Genomic DNA, 22,231 nt, shown 5'->3' on the forward strand with positions numbered 1-22,231 from the left:
TTTCATGTTTCAGAGTATTGTCCCTCTTACCAAGCCACTGTCTAGGGGCTATCTAGGTATGAGAACTACTGCTTGTCATCAATGCTTGCTTTGTCTGACTCCAAGTCACCATCTTAGTCAAATCTATTACATGAAAGACAGTAGTGCAAGCTGTCACACTGCAAAATGGAATTAGGCTGTTCAACAGACTTGGCATCCTTGTGGATAAAAATTGCTACGAAGACAGCTTGTAACAGAGTGGTTAGGAGACCAGCAGCGAATAAATGACAGAAAAGGCTTTGCTTTTCTGCTACTACAGTGAAACCCCAACGTCCACTATTACTCCTAATCTTGCGAATCTGCAATTCCAGCAGACTATCGAGTTGCATTTCTTTAATAGGAATTCCTATATCTGAAAGGATTACTATTATTCTAACTAGAGTACTGAATATAAGCCAAATCACCATTCTTAGGTCACCCATCTCAAAGACCTGCAACTTGCTAGAGAAATCTTTTCTTGACCAATCAACCTCCTAATTCAATTACATTTCTCCCTGTTTTGCTCTTTGTTCCCCCACATATATGCACACAATGCTGCCATTCTCTCACCATTCCAGACTTATGTAACTAACCTAACAGCACATAATTATTTTAAAGCCTTCCCTACAACTCAAATTCAGTTCAGTATTCCATCAAAGAAAAACCAAACAAACATCAACAAAATACAAACACCACCACCACCCACACCCCCAAAAAAAGTAAAAGTCAACCACGATAGGTTTTTCAACCTGACTGCAAGAACAGGAAAACAAAATAAAAATCCACTTTTAGCCAAAACATTAGTGAAATGTTTTAATGTCACAGTAAAATGGAAAAAGTGCACTTGAAGTGACCAGCCCACAACACCAGCTAGGAGAGAACCCCACCTTGTCGTTGGCTTTGCAAAGCTACACAGCCTAAGTAAAAATATTCTCTTTCCCATTTCCTGCATCGTATTTGATACGGGCACATGAAACTCCATGATCCATTGTTCCATGCTGCACTGTACATTTATGGCTGCTACTATCACTAAATCTCTGGCCATAGTTTTCTCCCCAGCGATCACAATCTTCAATTTGCCGTCAGTGTTTTGCATTTCCCACATTCTCCAGACCATAGCCACAGGACAAACAATTCCGGCATACGTTGTTTAAATAAACACCTTAGTATTGTTTCCCTTTTGCAGTTTACATCAGTAAAGAACAGACTACAAAGCAATGGACCCAATCATAAATAATTCACCCCAGTGCCTTATCTAAATCTTCAACAGTATGTGGCACAAATGGCTTGAAACCTGATTTTGTATGTGAAATTTCCAAGTACACGTGACACTACATTACATGTTGTAAAACTTTCATCTTAACACAGCATGGTACATGTTTTACTCAGAGTAATCTTTTTTTGAGATCCACTTGTACAATTTCCTGATTATTTACCGCCCAAGAGTCTTCTAACAGGGTGAAAGAGTCTCTTTTGCACAGATAAAGGCCGCTGTTGTCAGCAGGAACAATAAAGGTGACCTGCTATGGCAGTCAGATCCTCAAACATGGATGTGTCTGGCTACCCTCATTGGTGAGCCAAAGGGAAAACAACACTATGGTTAGGATATTTTTTTCCCCCTAGGTATTTAAATTTGACATCTGGCAAACCTACCTACAAGCCCAAAACTCAGTCATGACAATGTCTCTGTGTCAATAAGAAGTTTTGGCTTCTGCACCTCTGACATGAATGCCATACTGAAGGTCAACCAGCAATGCGCTCCTCTGAAGATTCAGTACACTCTGCACTTTGTAGGACTTCTGTTTTCTTCATTTTCAGAATCAGAGTAGCACTTTTACTGTGTTCTTGTGTTGTAGGGGCAACAATGCTGGTCAGTTACAGCGTAGAAGAGTTACACACAGTTATTTGTCAAATTTGCACAAGCATCACTAAAATCAAAGCGGGAAGTCAGTCACTTGCCTTTTACAAGGAATGCACAATTCATAAGAAACCAGAATGTGACAGAATCAGTCATGGCCTAGATTTAACACTAATGCAGAAGTAGTAAGGACCAAACAGGAGTTTTCACTGCTGTCAGAAATTGTTACTGCTTTCCTGCAGCTCAGGCCTGTGTTTGTGTCTTTCTTCACGTAACTAACTCTCTCTCTCTAGTTCTCCTAAGCTTTTCAGATAATTTCTCCTCCCACATTAAGGCACATTTACACTTTTCTCTCCATTTAGCTTTCCTTCCACATCTTTATACTCTAAGAAGCATCCACTGCAACTATCCCTTCATTACACTAACTGTTATCCTATCTTTGCAGCCTTTCCCTGTGGGCCTTATCAAACTTGAGATGCAACCTTTTCAGTTTCAAGGTCAATCAACTGGCCAGATCCCTTCTAGCTATCCACCACTCCCACAAAAAAACTACAGAACAGGGGAAAAATAAAAAGGTTAATGTTTCTTCTATTTCCCCTGTATTGAACTACTAAAAGCACTGAACATCCACCTTCAAGCCTCTCCTTGTACTTGCTACCCCATAAAGTGCAAGTAGCCTTTCCTTACAACTATGTGGATTACACATTCACAACAAAAATAAAAATGTCACTGAACTGTCTGAACAGAAGGGGAAACAAAAAGAAAGAGGCAAGGATTTGGTCTCTTGTATGTATTACCCCACAGATCCTCAAGGAGTACTTGACCAGAAGATTTACCACCCCCACCCCCCATTTCAACCCCTTTTTTTATTCCCCCAAAGATTAAGGGCCATGGAAAGAAGCCTTCAGAACATGGTCCTTTAAATTCCCTTGAGCTGGGAAGGGCCTGCACCTGGGCTTGGCTGTAAAGATGAAAAGAGTTCAGCAAGTCCCAGCTTTATTCCCCAAGAGGTGGATCTGAACAGCCATTAGCAGAGCAGGCCCCTCAAGTGTCTGAGGGAGAGAATAAACTCTGCTCGGTATTCATAAGCAGCCTTTCCCAAATAAAGCTGCCAGCTCCAGCATCCTTACAACAGCTACAAGGATCAGGACAACAGTCCGAGTTCATCGCTGCAGCCCTTGCCTCAGTTCTTCTGAGACCAAATATACCACTCTGTGTATTGGCACTTCTGCTTACTGTAATGAGAGCTCCTTTAATTGGTACTTAGAGAATTGATGTGAACTGCCCACCAGAACTCAGAGTCCCACAAAGGTCAACACAGTTTCAGCTAGGTCTGTCGGTTTGCATGTAGGAGGTTTAGCCTATGCCTTCCTCAACACTACCACTCTTATTCTCTCACCAGTTCAGCAAGCCTGCAATCTCTGCCAGGATTGTAAAGAGAGATTATGAAGCGTGGTACAGGGTAAGCCTGTTTTATCTGTCCTAAGCATATCCTAAGTACGCCTTCCTCTGACATGTTGGTTCAAGAAATGCATAACGCAGATATTTTTTTCCAGTTAAACCCACTGATGAATGCACTCAACTGGTGATACAGTGCCTTAACTGGGAACGGCCAAATATTTCAGGCAAAAGCAAATGGAAATACCTCTGACAAGTCTCTATCTGAATATTAAATTTCACCTTAATAAATATATTCAGAGAAGCTAGAAAAATATTGAGATCCCACTGGTAGATAGAACTCTCACTGCAGCTGTACTATTTCATCAAGTGTTGGATGGTTTATGTCATTTGTGTGGAGAAAAGAAACTTTTACTGTATCAGCAGATTCCTAAGTTTTCCAGCTCAGTTATTGACATGTGTAAAGGATATGATCATAAGTGAGAACATAAAGTATACCAAAAAATATGTGGGTCATCAATAAATGAGTTGAGCTGGGAGGGCTGGGTTTTTTTGTTATTAGTCTATTATCATGCTTTAACATTGGAGGTTTTATCCCCTAAGCAGAGACTGATGAAAAAACATACTCCTAAAATAAACAAACAAACAAGAAGAAAAAGGAAAAAACCAACTACCAAAAAATCTGACCAAAACACACCCAAAAAACCCAACAAAAAAAAAAAATCTCCAAAAATCTCTAAACCTAGCTGTAATTTGTTTATAAATGCATCATTTGAAGAGCAGCTGCTCTTCAACAAAAAGCATTTCATCTAACTTTGGCTTTAAGATGTAAAAATAAATAAATAAATATTCAAACATGCTTTGTAGGGCAACATTATTGCAAAACGCATTTTAGATCAACGTTACAACAGAAAGCATTACAAAGGATCGAGAGCAAATTAAAGCTTTTAGACAGCCTTGACTGTCTTTGATACAACACAACACGTGAAAGTAGATCTGTGCTGGCTAAAGTGGATATGCATTTTTGTAGTAAAGTTGTTTCCCTTGCCAATTTCCTATTCCTTTTGAAGCATTCAGACAGTAGCTCCTACACTCAGTGCACGATATGTTGTCTGTTTCAAGCCCACTTGTTTTTCTCCCCTCCATAAAAGCTTGCATATTCTTACCAAGAACATACATAGGCAAACATTCTTATTTTTATTTTTTTCTACCTAGAGTAAAATTTTTGTTCTAGATATATATATATATTAGCAATCCTGTAAGGAAAAAACCCACCACCACCAACAACAAAAACTGCGCTTTTTCAAAGTGTGCACTTTGGGAAATATTTTTAAAAGGAAAAAAAACAAAATACATGTGTTTGAATGCTGAATGAGTAACTCCAGAGAAGCTTTAAAACAAATTCAGCGCATTTAAAATGCTATATAAATCAACATTCAGGATGAAAGGTCAACAGGGGTTAAACTGTCAGTCCTTCTCGACTACATTCATAAATGTCTTTTTTTAGTTGGACTTATAGAAACAACTGCAGCGTAACTTGGATATTAAAACCTCCAAGGAAACCAACAATAAAAGCTGCTAAGAATTTCACAAGTTGGTTGTGGTAGGTTTTTTTTTTTCCTTAGGTGTTAATTAAATGATCATTTAACACTGAAATGTAAACACAACATTTTCATCTACTGACAGCATAGCCTATTATAAATCCAGGGTAATAAACGTCCTGGTGTTAATACTCTGAAGCAAGTTCCCACAACACACTAAGATGCCTTGTCGTGTCTAAGGTTAAGCATCTAGACACAAAACAAAGATTGTGCCTACTCGACTTCCAGTTCAATTTTCCCATCGCCCAGTGACCTAGGTAACACTTTGAGCAATAAAGAATAAATTTAATTTCTCCAGCATTTTGTGAGGATTAGGAACAATTGTTGGCCCGCAATGACTTTTTATCCTCGGATTCTTTCTCTTCCAGAGCATTCCCTCAGTTCTAAAAGAAAATTCTGATGGTTTAAGACATAGAACAAACAGAACTTTAAATTAGGCTTTTTTTTCAATCAATTGGAACTGCTGAAGGGGAAGCAATCAACCTTTCTTTGGACTTCTCAGCTATTCAGTTACTTCAGGCTTTAATCTTCCACTTGCAGAAGAAACCTACCATCCTAAGGACAAGCCTCTATACTTTCACATTTTCCCTTGGCCTTATTTCTTCCTCTTTTCTGGTCTTTGTTGTTTTGGTGGATTTTTTTAATCAAGATAGCACGGCTGCACTTAAATGTCCACTCTTTGCAAGCAGATGTCCTCCTTATAACATTTCACACCATGTTTCTGCACCACATAATAATGGCATTTCCTCCTACATGCCTTTTTACTTTTCATTACTTCCTTCACTGAGATTCAGTTTCCTACTTAACTCCTGTCTAAAAGGTTTCCTATGTCACAGTTTACCAAAGCTTTCAAGGTTCACCCTCCAGGAACAACCAGACTGATGCAGACTGGACATGAATACATAGTTACACTTGACCCAAAATCAACTACTTTAATTTTTATATTAAAAGGCAATTATCTTAGTTCTCTGCTTTGACCTCTATCATGTCAACAGAAATGCAGAAGATAATTATTTATGCCTGGGGCCAAACAGGTCAAGGTAACAAAGCCATAATAGCTAACGTAGACCTCTCAATTACTCTGAATACCACTACATTATTTCAAAAGAGCTATGGCTTGAGTAATTGTTAATATGAGTCATGGTTTTGCATTAGACACAATCAACAGCTAACAACGTGAGAAACTTTGAATACCAGATATTTATGTTGGTCCAGAAGAAGGGCCTTAAGCCATATTTTTGTTTGCTTGGTGTTTAACATGACTTTCTAATTAGGGTTAAAAGCAACTATAGACACTTTTGGAGTGTTCATTCTAATGAAAAAATCAATAGTTATAAGTACCCCACAGATGCTGTTCCTTGAAATTAGTCAACTATATCACTTTGTAATGCAGATTTAGTGATCTGCCCAGTAGCAGAATTAGTTTACAGCTCCAGAAATCCATCTATTTTGCCATTTAATCCCATAGCAGAGGTAATAATTACTTGTAAATAAATGCCTGAAATTGTTCTTACCATTAACAAAAAAGGCCAAGTTACCTGTGATTTAAAGATGCCCCCTAACGACCTTCAAAATTAAACATATCGACATGCAACTTGAGACCCATTTCACAAGACAAAGAGCTTGTTTCCCCTTTGAAAAATCCCACAGTACTACTTCAGGTAACAGCATTTCATTTTATTTTTGTATACTTGTCACACCATTTTTTTCCTGTACAGCATCATGGCAGGTGCTGTGAAACTAGAAAAGAAACCATAGCTCAGGAAAAGCCTACAGATCTAAGTGATTCTAAAACAAAGGGCAGGAAGAGTAATGAAGTTTGAAGTCTAATAATTACACAGAGATAATATGCTTACTCTTTTTTTTTTTAGTACACTTCACAAGTTCATTCTGGTTCCACCAACACTAGCACTCAACTAAATCTAAGGCTGAATGCTTGCTGTTGCTAGGATATAACTACTTCAAGTCGTACACCAAACACATATACATAATTCCTGTCTCTGTGCTCAAAGGGGGGGGGGGGGGGGGGGGGAATCACCTGATGAATTGTACAATTTTTTTCTCAGCATTTCCAAAATCTCTACCCCTACATAAATAAGGATTGTGTCTGAAACAAAGCAACAGTGGTTACTTTTGTTCTGCTGACTAAGTTGTAAAGGACAACAGAGTTTTCAATTTCGAAACATTGCAGCAGGGAATAAGAACTGAAGGCAGAGTCAGCTGACAGAAGGACCAGAGACAAGATCCACATGCAAGCCAAGCTGCATAATGCATTCAAGCTCCTAATTCCCTTTTGCCTGTACATCAAAAACCATCAGGTGACAGAAGCAACAGTCAGTCTTACAAAGATCCTCCATACCAGAAATGAATCCCAGAGAAGAGATACTGTAACACCAGCACAGGAGCAACATCCTTTAGGTACTTCAGTTTCTTCTTACTGATAATGAACTTTAATAAGCATGTTTTAAACACCTATTGATTCTTTTATTTTTACCCAGTCATGTGCACCTACAGATTGCAGTTCTAGCAAAAAATAAAACATTCAGAACTGTAACTGGTAGTGGACCAAAGTTCATCATAAAAATAGGACTTATTTTCCCCAGACTAGGGCAAGAAAACCTTGAATTAGCCACAGTGCAACAACATAGCAAAGCTATGACGATGATGATGCTTTGACACTGCAAGACTAGTAATTATTTGTACATTAAAACAGATATTTATTTTAGCTACTGACTTACAATACCACAAAGCCCAAACTGTTTACTCCTTTTATACCTACACTATTTACAGTGTGTCACAATTAAATAAGTTTGAAAGAGTTATTTTCTATGACCTCTAGTCAATGGTCAAATGTGATGCTAATAAAACAATGCTTGCATTTAAAAACTAGCTAGTATGAAAACTGGTATGTTCTTATCAACTTTACTGTTCACAAACCTATTAATTGTTTAGATAAAACAATTTAAACATTCTTGTTTTTGAGCTAAACCACTGCATTAAAAAGAACCCAAGTCGAAACACTAGCAGGATGAACACACTGTATGGAGGACTTATCTGTTTCCATTTCTAAAAGGGTAAGATTCAAATTAAAAGTTTCCTGACATGCAGGCTGCTAGAATGCCCCATAACAAATCATCAAAACTGAAACAAATGACTAAAAAAGCTCAACATACTTTCCTGGGAAGAAAGTAGCAACAAGGTGGCTTCATAATTCCTGTTTCAATAAAACAGTTTGAGTGCTGCCCATCCAGCACTCTACTGCAGTAAGGTGGAGCACACTAATGGTTACTGCAGCACGTAACAGTGGAAACCTACCCATTACACTTCTCCAAGAGCAGCTCCTTCGGCAGTCCACATACGAAAGGAGAGATTCATTGATACTGCCTTTTGCAAAGGGGAAACTCACTCTTGCTCCTCATTGGGTTTAGCATCCAGAGCCACCTGTTTGCAGCTGGAGTAAGATTTCAGAGGCTTTGGGAAAAATAAGTATATTTTCTAATGAGCTGTTTCTCCATTGAGTTGTTAAAATGGATTCAAAATGAAGATAAATATCTACACAAATTATGGCTGACATGACTACTGTTAAAAGGGATGTGACAAAATCATACATTAAGCCTCATATGCAGCTATCTTAACAATGAGACCGACACTTTTGAAGTCACTGGTTTGGCGTTTTCCATACCCAATCTTTTTTCTTTATCCCTGTCTGATGTTGGGCTACGGGGTTTTTTTTGTTTGGGTCTTTTTGTACGTGTTTGTTTTCCCCTCTTGGCAAAGGTAAAATACAATGCACAGCAAATGATGCAAATCACAGGTTCTCCTGCAGCAACTTGAAATCCCAACCCAAGAGCTGCCCGGAGAACTTTCCGCCTGTTCCTTTGCTGCAGCAGATGCCTGCAGCCTTCTCTGAGCTGGGTGCAGGCAGCGGCGCTCGGGGGAGCGGCTGGATGAGTAATGATGTTGGTCCGACTGGACAACGGTAACCCTGGCAACTGTAACCTGCAATTCCTGCCTAACCATTGTGGGATTTATTGTGGCAGGGGCCAAAGAGGCCAAGAGTAAAATGAAGCAGAGAACTATGGTGTCTGACACATCTAGTATCACACACTTTAATCATAGCTGGCAGAAATTAATTCAGGAGGAATTTCTGCATGGGCCCCCCATGCAGCATATTTTGTTGTTGTTGCTTCTGCTGTTGTTCAAGCTTAAGATTAAGGGGGGGTGGGGGGGAAGAGGGGGGTTTACTGTTGTTTGGTTGGGGATTTAAAAAATTTTTTTTTCTCCTCTAATCTAACCATGAAGATCTCTTAAAATTGTTAACAGACATCTCAAAACTGTTTATTAATCAGACTACGTTGAGGTTTTCTTGTCCTTTAGAGGAACAAAGCTGTTATTCCCAGTGTACACCCCTCCACATGCATAGATTAGAAGAAAAAATATCTAACATCACACCACATCCACTGGAACTATTTTCTTTTTCTTCAAAGCCAACATTGCCTAACCTATATAGCAAACATTGGTCTGTAAGGAAACTTAACCTCATTCCAAGCACAAGAAATGTAAATCAAAAGGGACAAGCCTTGGGCATGGAATTCAATAACCCTTAGATGCCACTGTAAAGGTATCTTTTAAAAGTGAATTTTCAAACAGCTTTGGGCCCAGCACTTGGTGTCCTGCAGCAAGTAGCAATCAATGAACTGTGATCTAAGCAGCCAAAGTAAGCAGTCAAAATCTATTTGCCTCAGATAAGCACTCCCTGGGCTGCAGGAGTTCTCCACACTACTGTACCATCACCAATGCTGGGCAAGTTAGCAGGAGTGCACATGGGTCACTGAAAATAACGCATCCACTCCTCGCGGGCAAAGTACTTGTTGAACAAGGATTTACAATCCCCCAGCGGACTTAAAGCAGCACCTTCATTTTAACAGTACTGGATCAAAACAGAGGTTCCTGTACACTGTGCTTTGAAAGATACCTTGCAAAGGTAAGATTAATATACCCCGCAGCGCTGTTCGTACTATTTTTAGCATTAACTACTTCCAACTGAAATATTTATGTCAAAACACCTTTGCAGATAACTCTTAATGGGAAAATCTGTTTCTGCTTTGACAATAATTATCCTTTTTAACTACTTCCATGAGATTTCTTGGAAGGCTGCTGAATTAGAAAGCAAGCAACCTGAAAAGTAATTAATTTAGTTACCTTTGAAAATCAAGTGTCTTTAGACACAGAAAGTAATGCGCTGTCTCTTTTAAACTCTCAACCTATCGCTTTCCTTTACTTACACTTCCCATCTGTCAACAAGTGCTTGTAATTTTATTACACTGTCCTGTAGTTTATGCAGAGTTGGTATTATTTTACAGAGTTCTGTTAATGGACTGGATAAATGGTAATGCTATTTAAACTAGTCTCCTGCTCCAGCAAACACAGCTGCAACTGTACTACTATTTCTAGGCAAACATCTTGACCTGAACACGCAGTGCTCTCTCAACCCGTCCAAAGAGAAATTGGAGCAGACAGCAAAGGGAAAGCATAGCCAGCCGCTGGCGGCAACCAACTGTGTCTAATCATAATTCATATAGAGTGTACCCTCTTTCTTTTATATTGCATTTAGGCTACACAACAAGCATATGTGCTTCTTCACCTGGCATCTCATTTACAGCCAAGGGTCAAATGGTAATTATTATTCACAGAAGCTCAATAGTATGTTGAAAACTCGCAGTACACACACTGTTTGATTAGCTGTTAAACGCCAAACAAATACTAAAAGCAAAGCATGTTATACATTTTATTGAGCATTCTCCTTAGAAATATATTTATTTGGAGGCATTTACATGTAAGCATATAGAGTGCTGCATCTAAAAACCAAAATCATTGTATACTCTGTAGTGATCAAGCTACATACAATCTGAAAACTGACCATGACCATTTAGCCAGCACCAATCCCTTTGTTGGCTGACATTTTCTAAATGCAAACTTAGTGTTAAGTGACTGCAGATCTTCAGTATTGCTCATATTTTCTTTTAAACATGAATACATTATAACCAGACATTCACTTTCATGGTCTGATCAACAATAACCCTTAGGCAGAGGAAATTTAATACTGTGAAGCCAGTGATCTCTTACTTTCCATTGTATATGCTATGAGCAGTTGTGTGCTTTATGTCAAAGGACATTTTACATTTAAACTAGCATCTATCAAATACACAATTCTGAATTAAATACATTCAAGTATGATTTTGCCTGAAGTGTGAATCCATTTTTTGCCTGGGAATTATGGTTCATTTCTATCTTACATGAATTTAGATAACAACCATTACACTATAGGCCAAATAATAAAATGCCCTCAAATCCCTCTCATTTTCCTTCCTGATGGAAGCAATATCTTTATCATGAATGATGGAAATTATAGGAGACTCAATTGTTAATATATAAAACCACATATGAATATATTATAATATTATGGCAGAGTAAAACATTTTTATTTGTCAGAACAAAAGCCTTCAGGAGCTTTCTGGTCTAGTAATTTAACAACTCATTGCATCTACAGGGTAGTTCTGGAAACAAAGCATACATCTGAAGCACAGGAAAGAAACAAAACTACACACAACTAGATATTTACATTAGTAACAGAGTCATTTTCAGTCTACCATGTCATATCACTATAAGAGGGGGCAAAAAGAGCTATTATCTTACAATATTAAAACAGAAATTAACTCCTAAAAATAAAAGCTTCATAATACCATTTGTTCTCAAGAATATTTCCATACACTAAAGTGGAAATGAATTGAAGGAACCTCACCTGCCTCCACCTTCAATTTTTCCAAACACACAAGGGGTAAAACTCAATAAAATCATCAATTTCAACAACAGAAATCTCACCTGAAGACTGAAGAGATGTGTCATATACTTTAGATAAAGCAGGGCTGAATTTGTACCACCTTTCCAAAGCCCACTTAAGCACAACATGTTGTGTCCCTTCCATACCACACACTAACTTAATGGTATCTTAAAATGACTTTTATTACAATAACTGCCCTCGTAGATAAACACAGAAGTCAGTATCTGAAATGCATTCTGTGGTTTTATCCACTCCTTTCTTTGGTAGTACTTACAAGGGTCAATTCATTTTAAAATATTGCCAACAGTAAAACATAATAAAACCAAATACAATCAACCCAAAAACTCCTTTCTCAATTTGGTATGGTTTTTATTGAAGGTAAAACATCCCTTATTTTTTTCATCCTAGAGCTTAAGGTACTATCTTTGAGGGTTTTGAGAGGGGACACAGGAGGGAATTCCCCACAGACCAACCATTTGCCAACACTGATTTTTCTGTCAAGTGTGTACAGCCACAAAACCAGAACATCACAAAAGCAAACTACTTCTACAGTGCTACATCTCTGGGCCAGTTGACATGGACACTAAAACAACAACAACAAACCACCAACCAAACACAACACACACACACAGAACACCACCCCCACCAAACCAATCAATGAAGAAAACCCAAAAAAACCAACCACCAAAAAAAGCCCAAATCAACTAACCAAATAAAAAACCAAACCCAAAGGAAAACAATCAAAAAAACCAAACAAGCAGAACCAGAAAACCACAGGAGAAAAATGAAAGCCAAAGTATTCTTTCTGTGAAACTTCATCACCACGTGGGAATGAATGAAGCAGTATCTTGTCTCCTACAACTATCAGAATCTAATCTAGGCTTAAAAAATATAAGGTCTTTCAGAAGCTGTCAAAGAGCATACTCAGCTTAAATTAAACATCCTTTTTAGCTCTGATTTGATGCAAAATTTAAAAGGAAAATAAAAATCTAATGCAAGCCAAAATATCAGACCCGTTCCAAACCTTCCATAATAATTACTGGGTTGTGCCTACTTACAGCCTGTACAACTTCGGTGTCCCCAGGAAGAGCAGCTCAGAAAGCAACTGGAGGTTGTTTCTGTTTAAGCGCCTTTAGAAAGAAAAAGACAAAGTTGTGTTAAGTTACAAGTGCTACAGCAGCGCAATGCAACCACTTTGAGCAGGCATCCCAGAGCTGTAACAAGCTGATTTTGAAGACCAGAAAGGCTGTGCAATGCTGGTCCATTAGCGGAGACATGGTGCAGCAGTAAATTTACCATGGGCTAATTGCATTTTCTGCTTTCCCCATAGACCACATTACCTATTTTTATGAAAGATTCTGAATCTCTGTAGTGTGAATCAATCACAGACAGTTGTTCTTTGAGCAAGCACTAACTGAGGGAATACACAAGTGAGATAAATTACTTCTCTCTAATGAATCCTGTATTTTGCAGCTCCTACTTCGAATAATTTCACCTCACTCACTGAAGTTTCTTGTAGAACTGAGATTTCTCTACCCAAAATCTGACCCTCCCTTATCACCTATTCCCATCAACATTAGGAAAATTAGCAAAGGCAATGAGAAAGATGTCCTTTATCGTATTTTAGAAAGAGACTTCAGCTACTCTTCCCATCTAACAAGTTGTAACAGATGCTTTCAAAGGGTTCAATTTGCTGTTAAGTTTCCTACAAGGAGATTTTTATGAACTGGAGTTGACTGAAACAAATTTTTCAAGGCTGCAATAGATGGTCCATTTTTAACAACACTGAATTCACACAGAAGTGAATAGGAACAAAAAGGATGCAGGGCAAACCTCAAACACACGGACTAGTATCACACTAGGGAACAGACTCCAGTTAAACAGTCACTCTGAAGAGTTTTCAATCTTTGAGACAGAGCCTCACAAGGAGTCCAGAAAACACATTGCTATTTTAAAACAGTTCAATAATCTATGTGATTCTCCAATATTCCCCCTTTTCAGGTGATGTCATGCCTAATTTTGTCTGAAATAGCAATACCTCTCCAGAACACACAGACATAGTGGAACAAGAGTGAGACAGGCATGATCCCCTTTCTCCCTGGAGCTGTAGTGAGGTAAGCACAGATGGATCACAGAATTCGCAACTGTCGATTGCAAAGAACTACAGTTACTGCTAAGTAAACACAACCAGAAACATTCCAGCACTTTTCCTCTCAGTGTGTGTTGGCACAGACCTCACTGCAGCTAGCTAGCAGGCAGAGTTTCCCCTAGGACAACGTGAGAAGTGAAATTTCAGTTGCATCAACTGAACTGCTCTCCCAGAAGTGGCAGGAAGTTCAAGGTGAAGCACTGAAGAAGCAGTGGCGAGATAGTCCACACTGCTACCGTTTAGCTTCCCAGCTGACCGAGAAAATTTGCATTTCTCAAGCGCAGGCAGAGGGCTTAAAAGAGATGAAGTGTTAGTGACAAAAGCAACCAAAAATGTTATGCAGAATCTTTTCCAACATGGTAGTACTTTGGCCCTTAATGTCCCTTGGTAGTGGCTAGAAATAAATGGATGGGGGTCCAGCATCTTGTCATTCTTTAACAAAAGTGAGGCACATTTGCAAGTAAAGTACATAACTTTTTTCTTCTGTTAGTGAATACAATTTAAGAAGAGATTGGGAAAACAAAGAATTTTGAGCTCTTCATGACAAATTCAAGCAAAGCCCACATGCTACCTGAAGTACACAAAGTACTCTAAATACTTCAGCTTAGAGCTCCCAGAGCTCAATCTTCTAAACACAGTAGAGCCACGAAAAGCATCTGCAAAATGAAATGGTAGAAGGATCTGAAGACAAAGAAGGAAAATCTTTGATAGATGGGCAGGTGAAAAAAGTCCTTAAAGGAAGCTCAGTACCATTAGGCAGATAAAAAGTAGATGTACATGTAACAGCTTATACTGTGAAGTAAGCAAAAAAGTTGGCTTTGAGTTTCTGGGTCTAGAGAGCCAGTTATCTCTGCAGAAATGGGTGCCTATCTGGGCTTTTTCTTCTGCACACAGCCAGAAAATAAGCAGGTGACAGAGTTATTGTTAAACTGCAGGGAGAGCACATTACGCCCAGGGTCACACATTTCCTAACCCATTGCAGTCTGGCAATGCCACAAAGCCACTCTAATGTCTCTCTCAAGTTTTCATGCCACAATAACCATGAGCCATACAAATCATGCACTGAGGAGGAAGGGAGGAAAAAAACCCCATAATCTTACTTACATTGTTTGCAGTATAATTATCTGCAACTATTATTACTCCCAAGCAGGACTATATTTGTTTCACATACTTGTTACAGCTTTCAGTGTAACATGCTTCTGATGCCATGCAGCCAGAGAAGCTGCATGAGACTGCACAGCCTTTCTAGGCAGCTGAGTCCTTCCAGGGCTTGACTGTCCTCATGGTGAGGAAGGTTTCCCATTATGTCTAGTCATAACCTCTCATTTCAATTTATGCTTGTTTCACCACAGCAACGAGCATGGATTGAGCTTTCTGATAACCACCTCCCAGGTCCTGAAATACTGCTATTTCCGCCCCCCCCCACAACTCATCTTCCAGTGGATTTTAGATCCAGTAGATGCAATTGTAGCCACAAGACCCCTAAAATAACAGAAGTCCTCAAAGATAACTTGAGACCTGATCAAAGGTAAGAGGGGCAAGAAGGGCCTGCAGACAGTCTAGACAGGCTTGAACTATCTTTCTGGCACCAAGTTACCACAGTAAGTCTTCACTCAAGCATTTTTCTGTAGCACTAACAGAGGAATCCTGCCAAACTAAAGTCAGAAAGGCTAGTGTGTCCTAAAAAGGTGAAGGGAGGGAGACTTTGCCATGCTGCATTTGATCATTGGTCTAGCCTCGTCTTAAATACAAGCCAGCATAATGCATTGTGTACTATAAAGGAAAACCATTTCTGCGGAAGAATGTTCAACCAGATTCTTCCCAGAGTAAATGAGGTAATATAAGAGCATGAGTCACCAAAGTGGCAGCCATGCAGCCAAGATCCCTCATACATTTTGGAATTTAAATGCAAAATTCCAGATAGAACTGTGACTTCTGCAGTTTGAATAAAGAGCATCTTATAGCTCATTTCAAAGAGCATCTATTAAATGGAATGACAACTCCATTTTCACCGATGGCTATCTAACTCTAAATCTGCCTTTGGAAAAAAACCAAAACAAAACCACATAACTAGCTCTGCAACAGATAAATATGATTTTTACAGAGCAAAATTAAAATCAATAGCTTGAAGTCTAATATCAGTGCTCTACAGCTTCAATTTAGAACAACTTCCCAAACAGTACTCGAAACAAAAACGTTGACAACAGTTCTGTCGAATCAGATTTGGTTTCAACATTTTGCAACAGTGCAAAGTGCCCATTCCAGAGGAAGCAAGAAAGAAGAGCATCCAGCAAACAATGTCACAAAGGATGAGCACAAAACAGATGTGGGAAAAATAAACAGCCTTCCTGCCCTGGAATTTGTAAAAAGGTCTGCAAAGAGCAAACAGGACTTCTCACTGCAATTTGACTTCTAGACCTATAAAAGGAGTCCCATGAGAAAAGACACTCAGATGAATGAAATATCCTAAAAATAATAGCGAGCATTTACAAGGCTTTTCAAAGAACTACCTCACTCTTGGACTTACAGGTTTATCAAGCAGTTGGTAGTATTATTCAATCTAAATGTAGCTATAATCTGATTCTTTTTTTAAGACTCCACTAGAATACTTCTTTGTAAATGCTGTCTTCAAAGGCAGCCTTTGTCTATTTCTGCTCCAACAGACATTTTCAGAGAAGACACTTGACAAAAGTTTGCTAACACAAGTTTTAAAAAGAAACAAAGAACCCCACAACAACAAAACTAACAAACTACAGTAATGAAACTCTAAATACAGGTGTCCCAGCACAAATCATGTAAGATGGTCTCACATTCTTTTGGTAAGTGATTAGCGTTGCTGGCTTCATGGTTTCCTCCTTGTTCTAAGATGAGGAATGAGCTATGCATTGCCCTTAAACTATGTAGGATTAGCTAAGAGAAGGATTTTTCACATCCGTGATTAACAAGGAGTAACTGTTCATCCCCTTCAGGGCTGTTTAAAAATATACTCTCTACCTGAACTCATTATTCTTCTTCTACCCATCACACACCTGAGAGTATTAACCCTTCAAATGCTCGTATATTCAGATTGAAGCCAGACAAGTAATTAAGTATCAGGGCTTTAAGGGGAAGAAAATCAAAACATCATTCAGCTTTAAACAACAAGCACATGCATTAGCACCTCAGGTTGTAGGCAGTTCCAACTTAAACCTTCCAGATAGAACAGTCAGAAACTGTTCAGAATGTACCTGGAATGAAAAAATAATTCTCAGGCTTCAGTAAACAAACTTGGAGACCAAGATGACCAGGATTCAGTGAGAAAAAAGAAATAGGAGATTAACATCTAGCTAAAGAGTTAAGAACTCATTCTAAGAACTCAGTACAGCTTCCAAAAAGCTGCTTCCAATGAGAGTACATCTAGTCAAGCACAAGGAGACGACACACCATTTGTTTATTGGCTGCTCACTACCATAGTGATATAAATGATTCCTGAACAGCAGGAGCGAGTCCACTGCTAACGCAGCATTTTTTCACCAGGGGTCCTAAAATTCCACATTAGCGTTTAGACATCAGCTCTTTAAATTGGGGGGGAGGGGGGAGAAGGGGAATAATAAAATAAATCAGATTTCACTGTAAAATTGCATTATAAGAATAGACAACATTTGATATTTTGTCCAGAACTCCCTGCTCCTAAGCTCTGACCATGTAACTTTGTAAAAGTGAAATCTGGGGGTCTTAATATTTCTTCTCTGCAACTGAAAGGGTTATAGTCAAGAGACTCAAAGCTCAGAAAGGAAAAGTTCAGATCAAAACTAATTATTCTGGGATTATTTATTGGCACAGCTCACATCTAAAGAATCATAGAAAATCTTTACTCTTACTTTTAAAAGTTACCATTTTCTTACTTTGAATTTGCATTTTATGGCTAGAACTACTCAATTAAGTGGAATAAAACTGAAATCTCATGACACATCAGAAAGTTAACCTATAGGTTTATTTTAGTCTCTGGAAAGCTTGTTTTACTTTGTCTGCTATACAGTAAGTTTGCACCCTAAGGAAGAACATACACATAATACAGTGTGGCTCTTTCCTACACTAGTCAGAAATACCAGTACTAGTTTACCTTAATGTATTTTGAGATCACTGTTAATTCTCTCAGTTTCCTAGGCTTTGTAGGTAGTACTGCCTAAAACAAGTTGTATTTGTTTTCATCCCAGGTAGATTATTTTCTTTCTCAGTCCATGCCTTTGTAAGACGGGATGCTCTGTAAAACACCATGCATTCAGAGACCATGGGGGTTTGGGTTTATAATTTCAAGACCTGTTGAGACAGCTTAATAGTTTACCACATTTATCAGGCTAGCTTAGAGCCCAAATGGATAACTCTAACCCTGCAATATATGAAAAGCAGCTCAAAAGCATGTTATTATACAGAAGCCCATTTAATATCTTTGACAAGATTAACTCCTATGAATTGAGGTTATAATTCAGCCCTGCAAACATAACAGTTTCACATCCAGAAAAAGAATCAAAATAGCACTTCAGTTTGCTCACTAAGTTAAAAGAAACTTTTCCTTGAAACTACATAGCTGAAATAGACTTTCTCCTCCTGTGCTGTGACACATCTGGAGGTTTCTTCATCCATAGTGTGACCAAAACTTTAATAATCTTCAGTACCACTCAAACACTCCTGAGTACACTCCTGTGTAAATGCTCTCTTCACCTCAAGTTTTAATCGACTTGTGGAGATGGAGGCCAAATAAATACAAGTACAGACAATTCCTCAGCTTGCTATTTTAGAGCTGTGTTGTAAAAATTCAGAAGAATGCATGAACTCTAACAAAACATTTCCTTTTTTTTAAATATTTCTTTCTCCATCATTCAGTAATACGCTGTAAGAAGCATGAAAAATACAACAGGGAGCTTGCAGTTTAAAAGCTATTTCAAGTATCAACTTGATGTTCAAGCCTTAGAGCATTCTTTTCTTGAACTCAGGATTTCAGCTTACTTGCACCATGTAGCTCAGGGGGACTGTTTTGGGGGCATCATGGGGATGGGTAAATGTTTAGGTCAGATACTAACTCTAAAGTTGCATTTGTACTGGAGCCTTCACACTAGTTTTGAGCAGAAATAATTTTGGGGGCTTCTGTTTGCAGTGGGTTTGTTGGTGTTTTTTGTTTGATTGATTGCTTGGGTTTTTTTATCTACACTGATAGCTCTTTAGAACTGTTAAGATGAATAGACATTTTAGGAAATTTCTATTAATTCAAGAATCAAAAGCATAGGGGTCTGGCCTGAAAACATTTTTGGCCAAATTACACAAGTAACCTTTCTCACAACTGTAATCAGTGGGACTACTCATGCAAACCAAGTGATTCACATGGCAAATGTCTGCAGAATCAGACACCAAATTAGCATTTTAGGGGCATACTGGGGCTGCCTCAATGGATTATTCACAAGTGCAGGAAGAAAAGTGTGGGTAGTTTTCAAACGACCACTGTAAACTCTTCCTATCCTAACATCTTTTGGATGTTTAGCATAGTTTGAGAATGAGCATTGTTGGCATCTCAACTACTAAGCATAGAAACATTATTAGGATCAATTATGAAAGTAATGGTCCTATCAGACAAAAAAGACTTTTAAGCTGCTCTGCTACATAAACAACTGAAGATCACATTTAGGAACTCAAAACCTGACTGCATTGTATTTCTGGAATACATAGAGTTAGAAGGAAATTTTAGACTTCAGTTTATAACAGAACAAATTCAACAGCCCTATAGCAGCTGTCTTCGACCAATTCTTTATTTCCCTCCAGATGGGATACTTGGAGCAGTAACTGCAAGACCACAGAAGGAGGTGGTCTTGGGTATAACAGTTGAGCTCAGTTTTAGAAGTCATTTTTAAAGCTGTATCTAACAACAGTGCTAGCTTCAGGAAATGGAGATTTTCAGCTCATCTTGTTTTTCTAAGAGATTATGTCAAACCATTATAAACACCACACCTAAGAATTTTTTTTTCCTTTTAAAATGAAAAGAGTGCTTAATTCCATATTCTCCCAAGGAAGAGTTTCAAAAGGTTTTGCCTCCCATAATAAGCATTGGTCTCTGGAATGTGTCTTCCTGTCATGAAGCATACTGAGACCCACTCCTGATACAGGACTGTGGTCTATGTAAGAGAGGTTCAGGCAATGTAACAGCTCACATCCCAATTCTTTATGGGATCTGCCATGCACTGAACTGCCATCTACCTTTTAGAGGCTCTATTCATAGGAGCATGGGCTCATGATACAGTTAAGCAGTCAAAATAGAAAGTCTTGCAGACATTAAATGCAGGGCAGGCAGGATCACACTTAACCCAAGAGGTTATGACACTGCTTCGCAATGCACACAAAAGTATGAGGTGTTCTATGGATTGAAAAATAGGCTACATGTACTGATGCTCAAAGGGAGAGCACATACACAACACACCAGACCACGTGATTCAGCTGTTCAAGAGGCTGTGAAGAAAGCTCCAGTCATGGCAGACTTACTAGATCAGGCTGTGCTGTCCCAAATTGGTTTAGACCAGAGCCACTATGCCCTTACCAGCTGAGTCCTCAGACAAGACTACTGGGGGCCATAACTAAGTGAACACTGCAGCATAAGCATATTTATTTCACTGAAAAGTCACCAGAGAAGTATCCAACTTCAAGGCTTACATCAAAATCACCTTCAGCTTCACTGGCATCTCTCCAGCAACTAGTGTCCACAAACCTAAAACTTAATTAGTTAAGTTGCTAGCTTCCAGCTTGTTTTCCCCCTCAATTCTTACACAGTAGGCACTACTATACCAGCATTTATTGTTTATTAAACATTTTTACTTTACAATCACAGCAGGGCTACGCTAGTAACAATCACTTGTTCATAGCAGTATTAATGCCATTGCACTTCTACAACTGCAGCAGTGTGACAAATTCCCGTTATGGAGACCTACATAGTTTCATGTACATACTACCAAATTTATCTACTGTACTAGGGATTTGTTGTTGCTTTACTAAAGTATAGGAGAACCATTTCTATGCACCTGACAGAGGCACATACAAATTTAATCAAATTATATCTTAAACAGTGCTCTTCTGAAGGTAAGGTTGAGAGTTTCTTCTCTCAGATTAATTTTGCAAGGTGCTTCAGGTCTTCACTTCCCTTAGAGGGAGCTGAGGATATTCAGCATTTTGCATCATCAGAACCACAAATGAGTATTCACAACAAGTAACAAAATGATCAACCACAGCTCCTTGTACACCAGTTACTCTGATTTCCAAAGAAATGACTTTGCAACTGAAATTCCAGTTCAAAACCAAAAACCTAAAGCACCACTTAACCTAAAGAGATGGATTTATTTCCCAAAGGGAAACTGCTGTGAGAGTCTGTTCTTCACATTACAGACAGTACTGAATAAAGAAAAACACGTTTTAAAATTCAGCCTGCATACAGCAGCACAAGATATTCCAACACAAGCAGCATTATATGGAAACAATCTTATAAACCAACCAGAGTTCATTTCAGTTGTAGTAAGGTCCACTGATGGCCTCCATTAGCATGCTAAAAGCAGTGCATTGGTATACTTTAACAGTAGCTCAGCACATCACACTTGGAGTGGAAATGTAGCATCCTACACATGCCCATTGAAGAAATAAAAGAAACTTTCAAGTGCTTACTGTCGAATGCATAGGAGAAAATACTTGAAGGAAGCAGCCAAAGTTTCCTGAGAAATCAGTTTGAATTTCAGAAAGCCAAGGAGATGAATTGGCTGTCAGATAACAAAGTGCCTTCATCAGATGGACTTGGCAATTGTAAACAAGAGGAATTTTCTCAGCTTTTCCTCACAAATATGAAATATTTGCTCTGAGCCAACAGCTGGGAGGTGATAAAGACAGCCTGCATATATATTCAAATTACAAGTCGCCCACACACCTAACACTGACTGAATTCCAGCAAATTAAAGAAACTCACAAGTACTTAAGATGCAAAATAAGTCTGAAGACAAAACAAACTTTGGATGTTTAAATAGCTAAACTTTCAAATGTCGTGTCTGCCTGATGAAGGGTGAACAAAACCCACAAAACTAACCACAAATATCAGAATGTCTAATCTTTAGAACTAGTATCGTATGAACTGGAAGAAGAAAAACAATAATATCTATTGTTTTCCAAATATTTTACAGATTTATCAAGAGAGAAATAAGTAAGGAAAAAAAAAGAGAGAGGGGGAAAAACCAAAACAGAAAATGTAATGGCAAAATGTAAAGACAGACAAGTTGGTTGGTTTGGTTTTTTATAGCATTGCAATTCTGTACTTCAGAGATCTTCCCATTAAATGTCTTGAAAAAGTCATAAAATGTGATTCTGCT

At 38.5% G+C, this 22,231-nt stretch overlaps 1 protein-coding gene across 9 annotated transcripts in view; it reads right to left on the minus strand.

Moving 5' to 3' along the window:
• SLIT2 (slit guidance ligand 2) overlaps window positions 1–22,231 on the minus strand; it is a 193,867-nt gene that overhangs the window by 166,041 nt on the left and 5,595 nt on the right. For all 9 annotated transcript variants that reach the window (XM_054172355.1, XM_054172351.1, XM_054172352.1 and 6 more), the window contains exon 4: window positions 12,775–12,846. In XM_054172355.1, coding sequence (XP_054028330.1) covers window positions 12,775–12,846 — 72 coding nt within the window. The remainder of the gene's footprint in view (window positions 1–12,774; window positions 12,847–22,231) is intronic.

The sequence above is a fragment of the Dryobates pubescens genome, chromosome 23 (assembly GCF_014839835.1).
Source record: "Dryobates pubescens isolate bDryPub1 chromosome 23, bDryPub1.pri, whole genome shotgun sequence".
In the NCBI taxonomy this organism is placed as follows: domain Eukaryota; kingdom Metazoa; phylum Chordata; class Aves; order Piciformes; family Picidae; genus Dryobates; species Dryobates pubescens.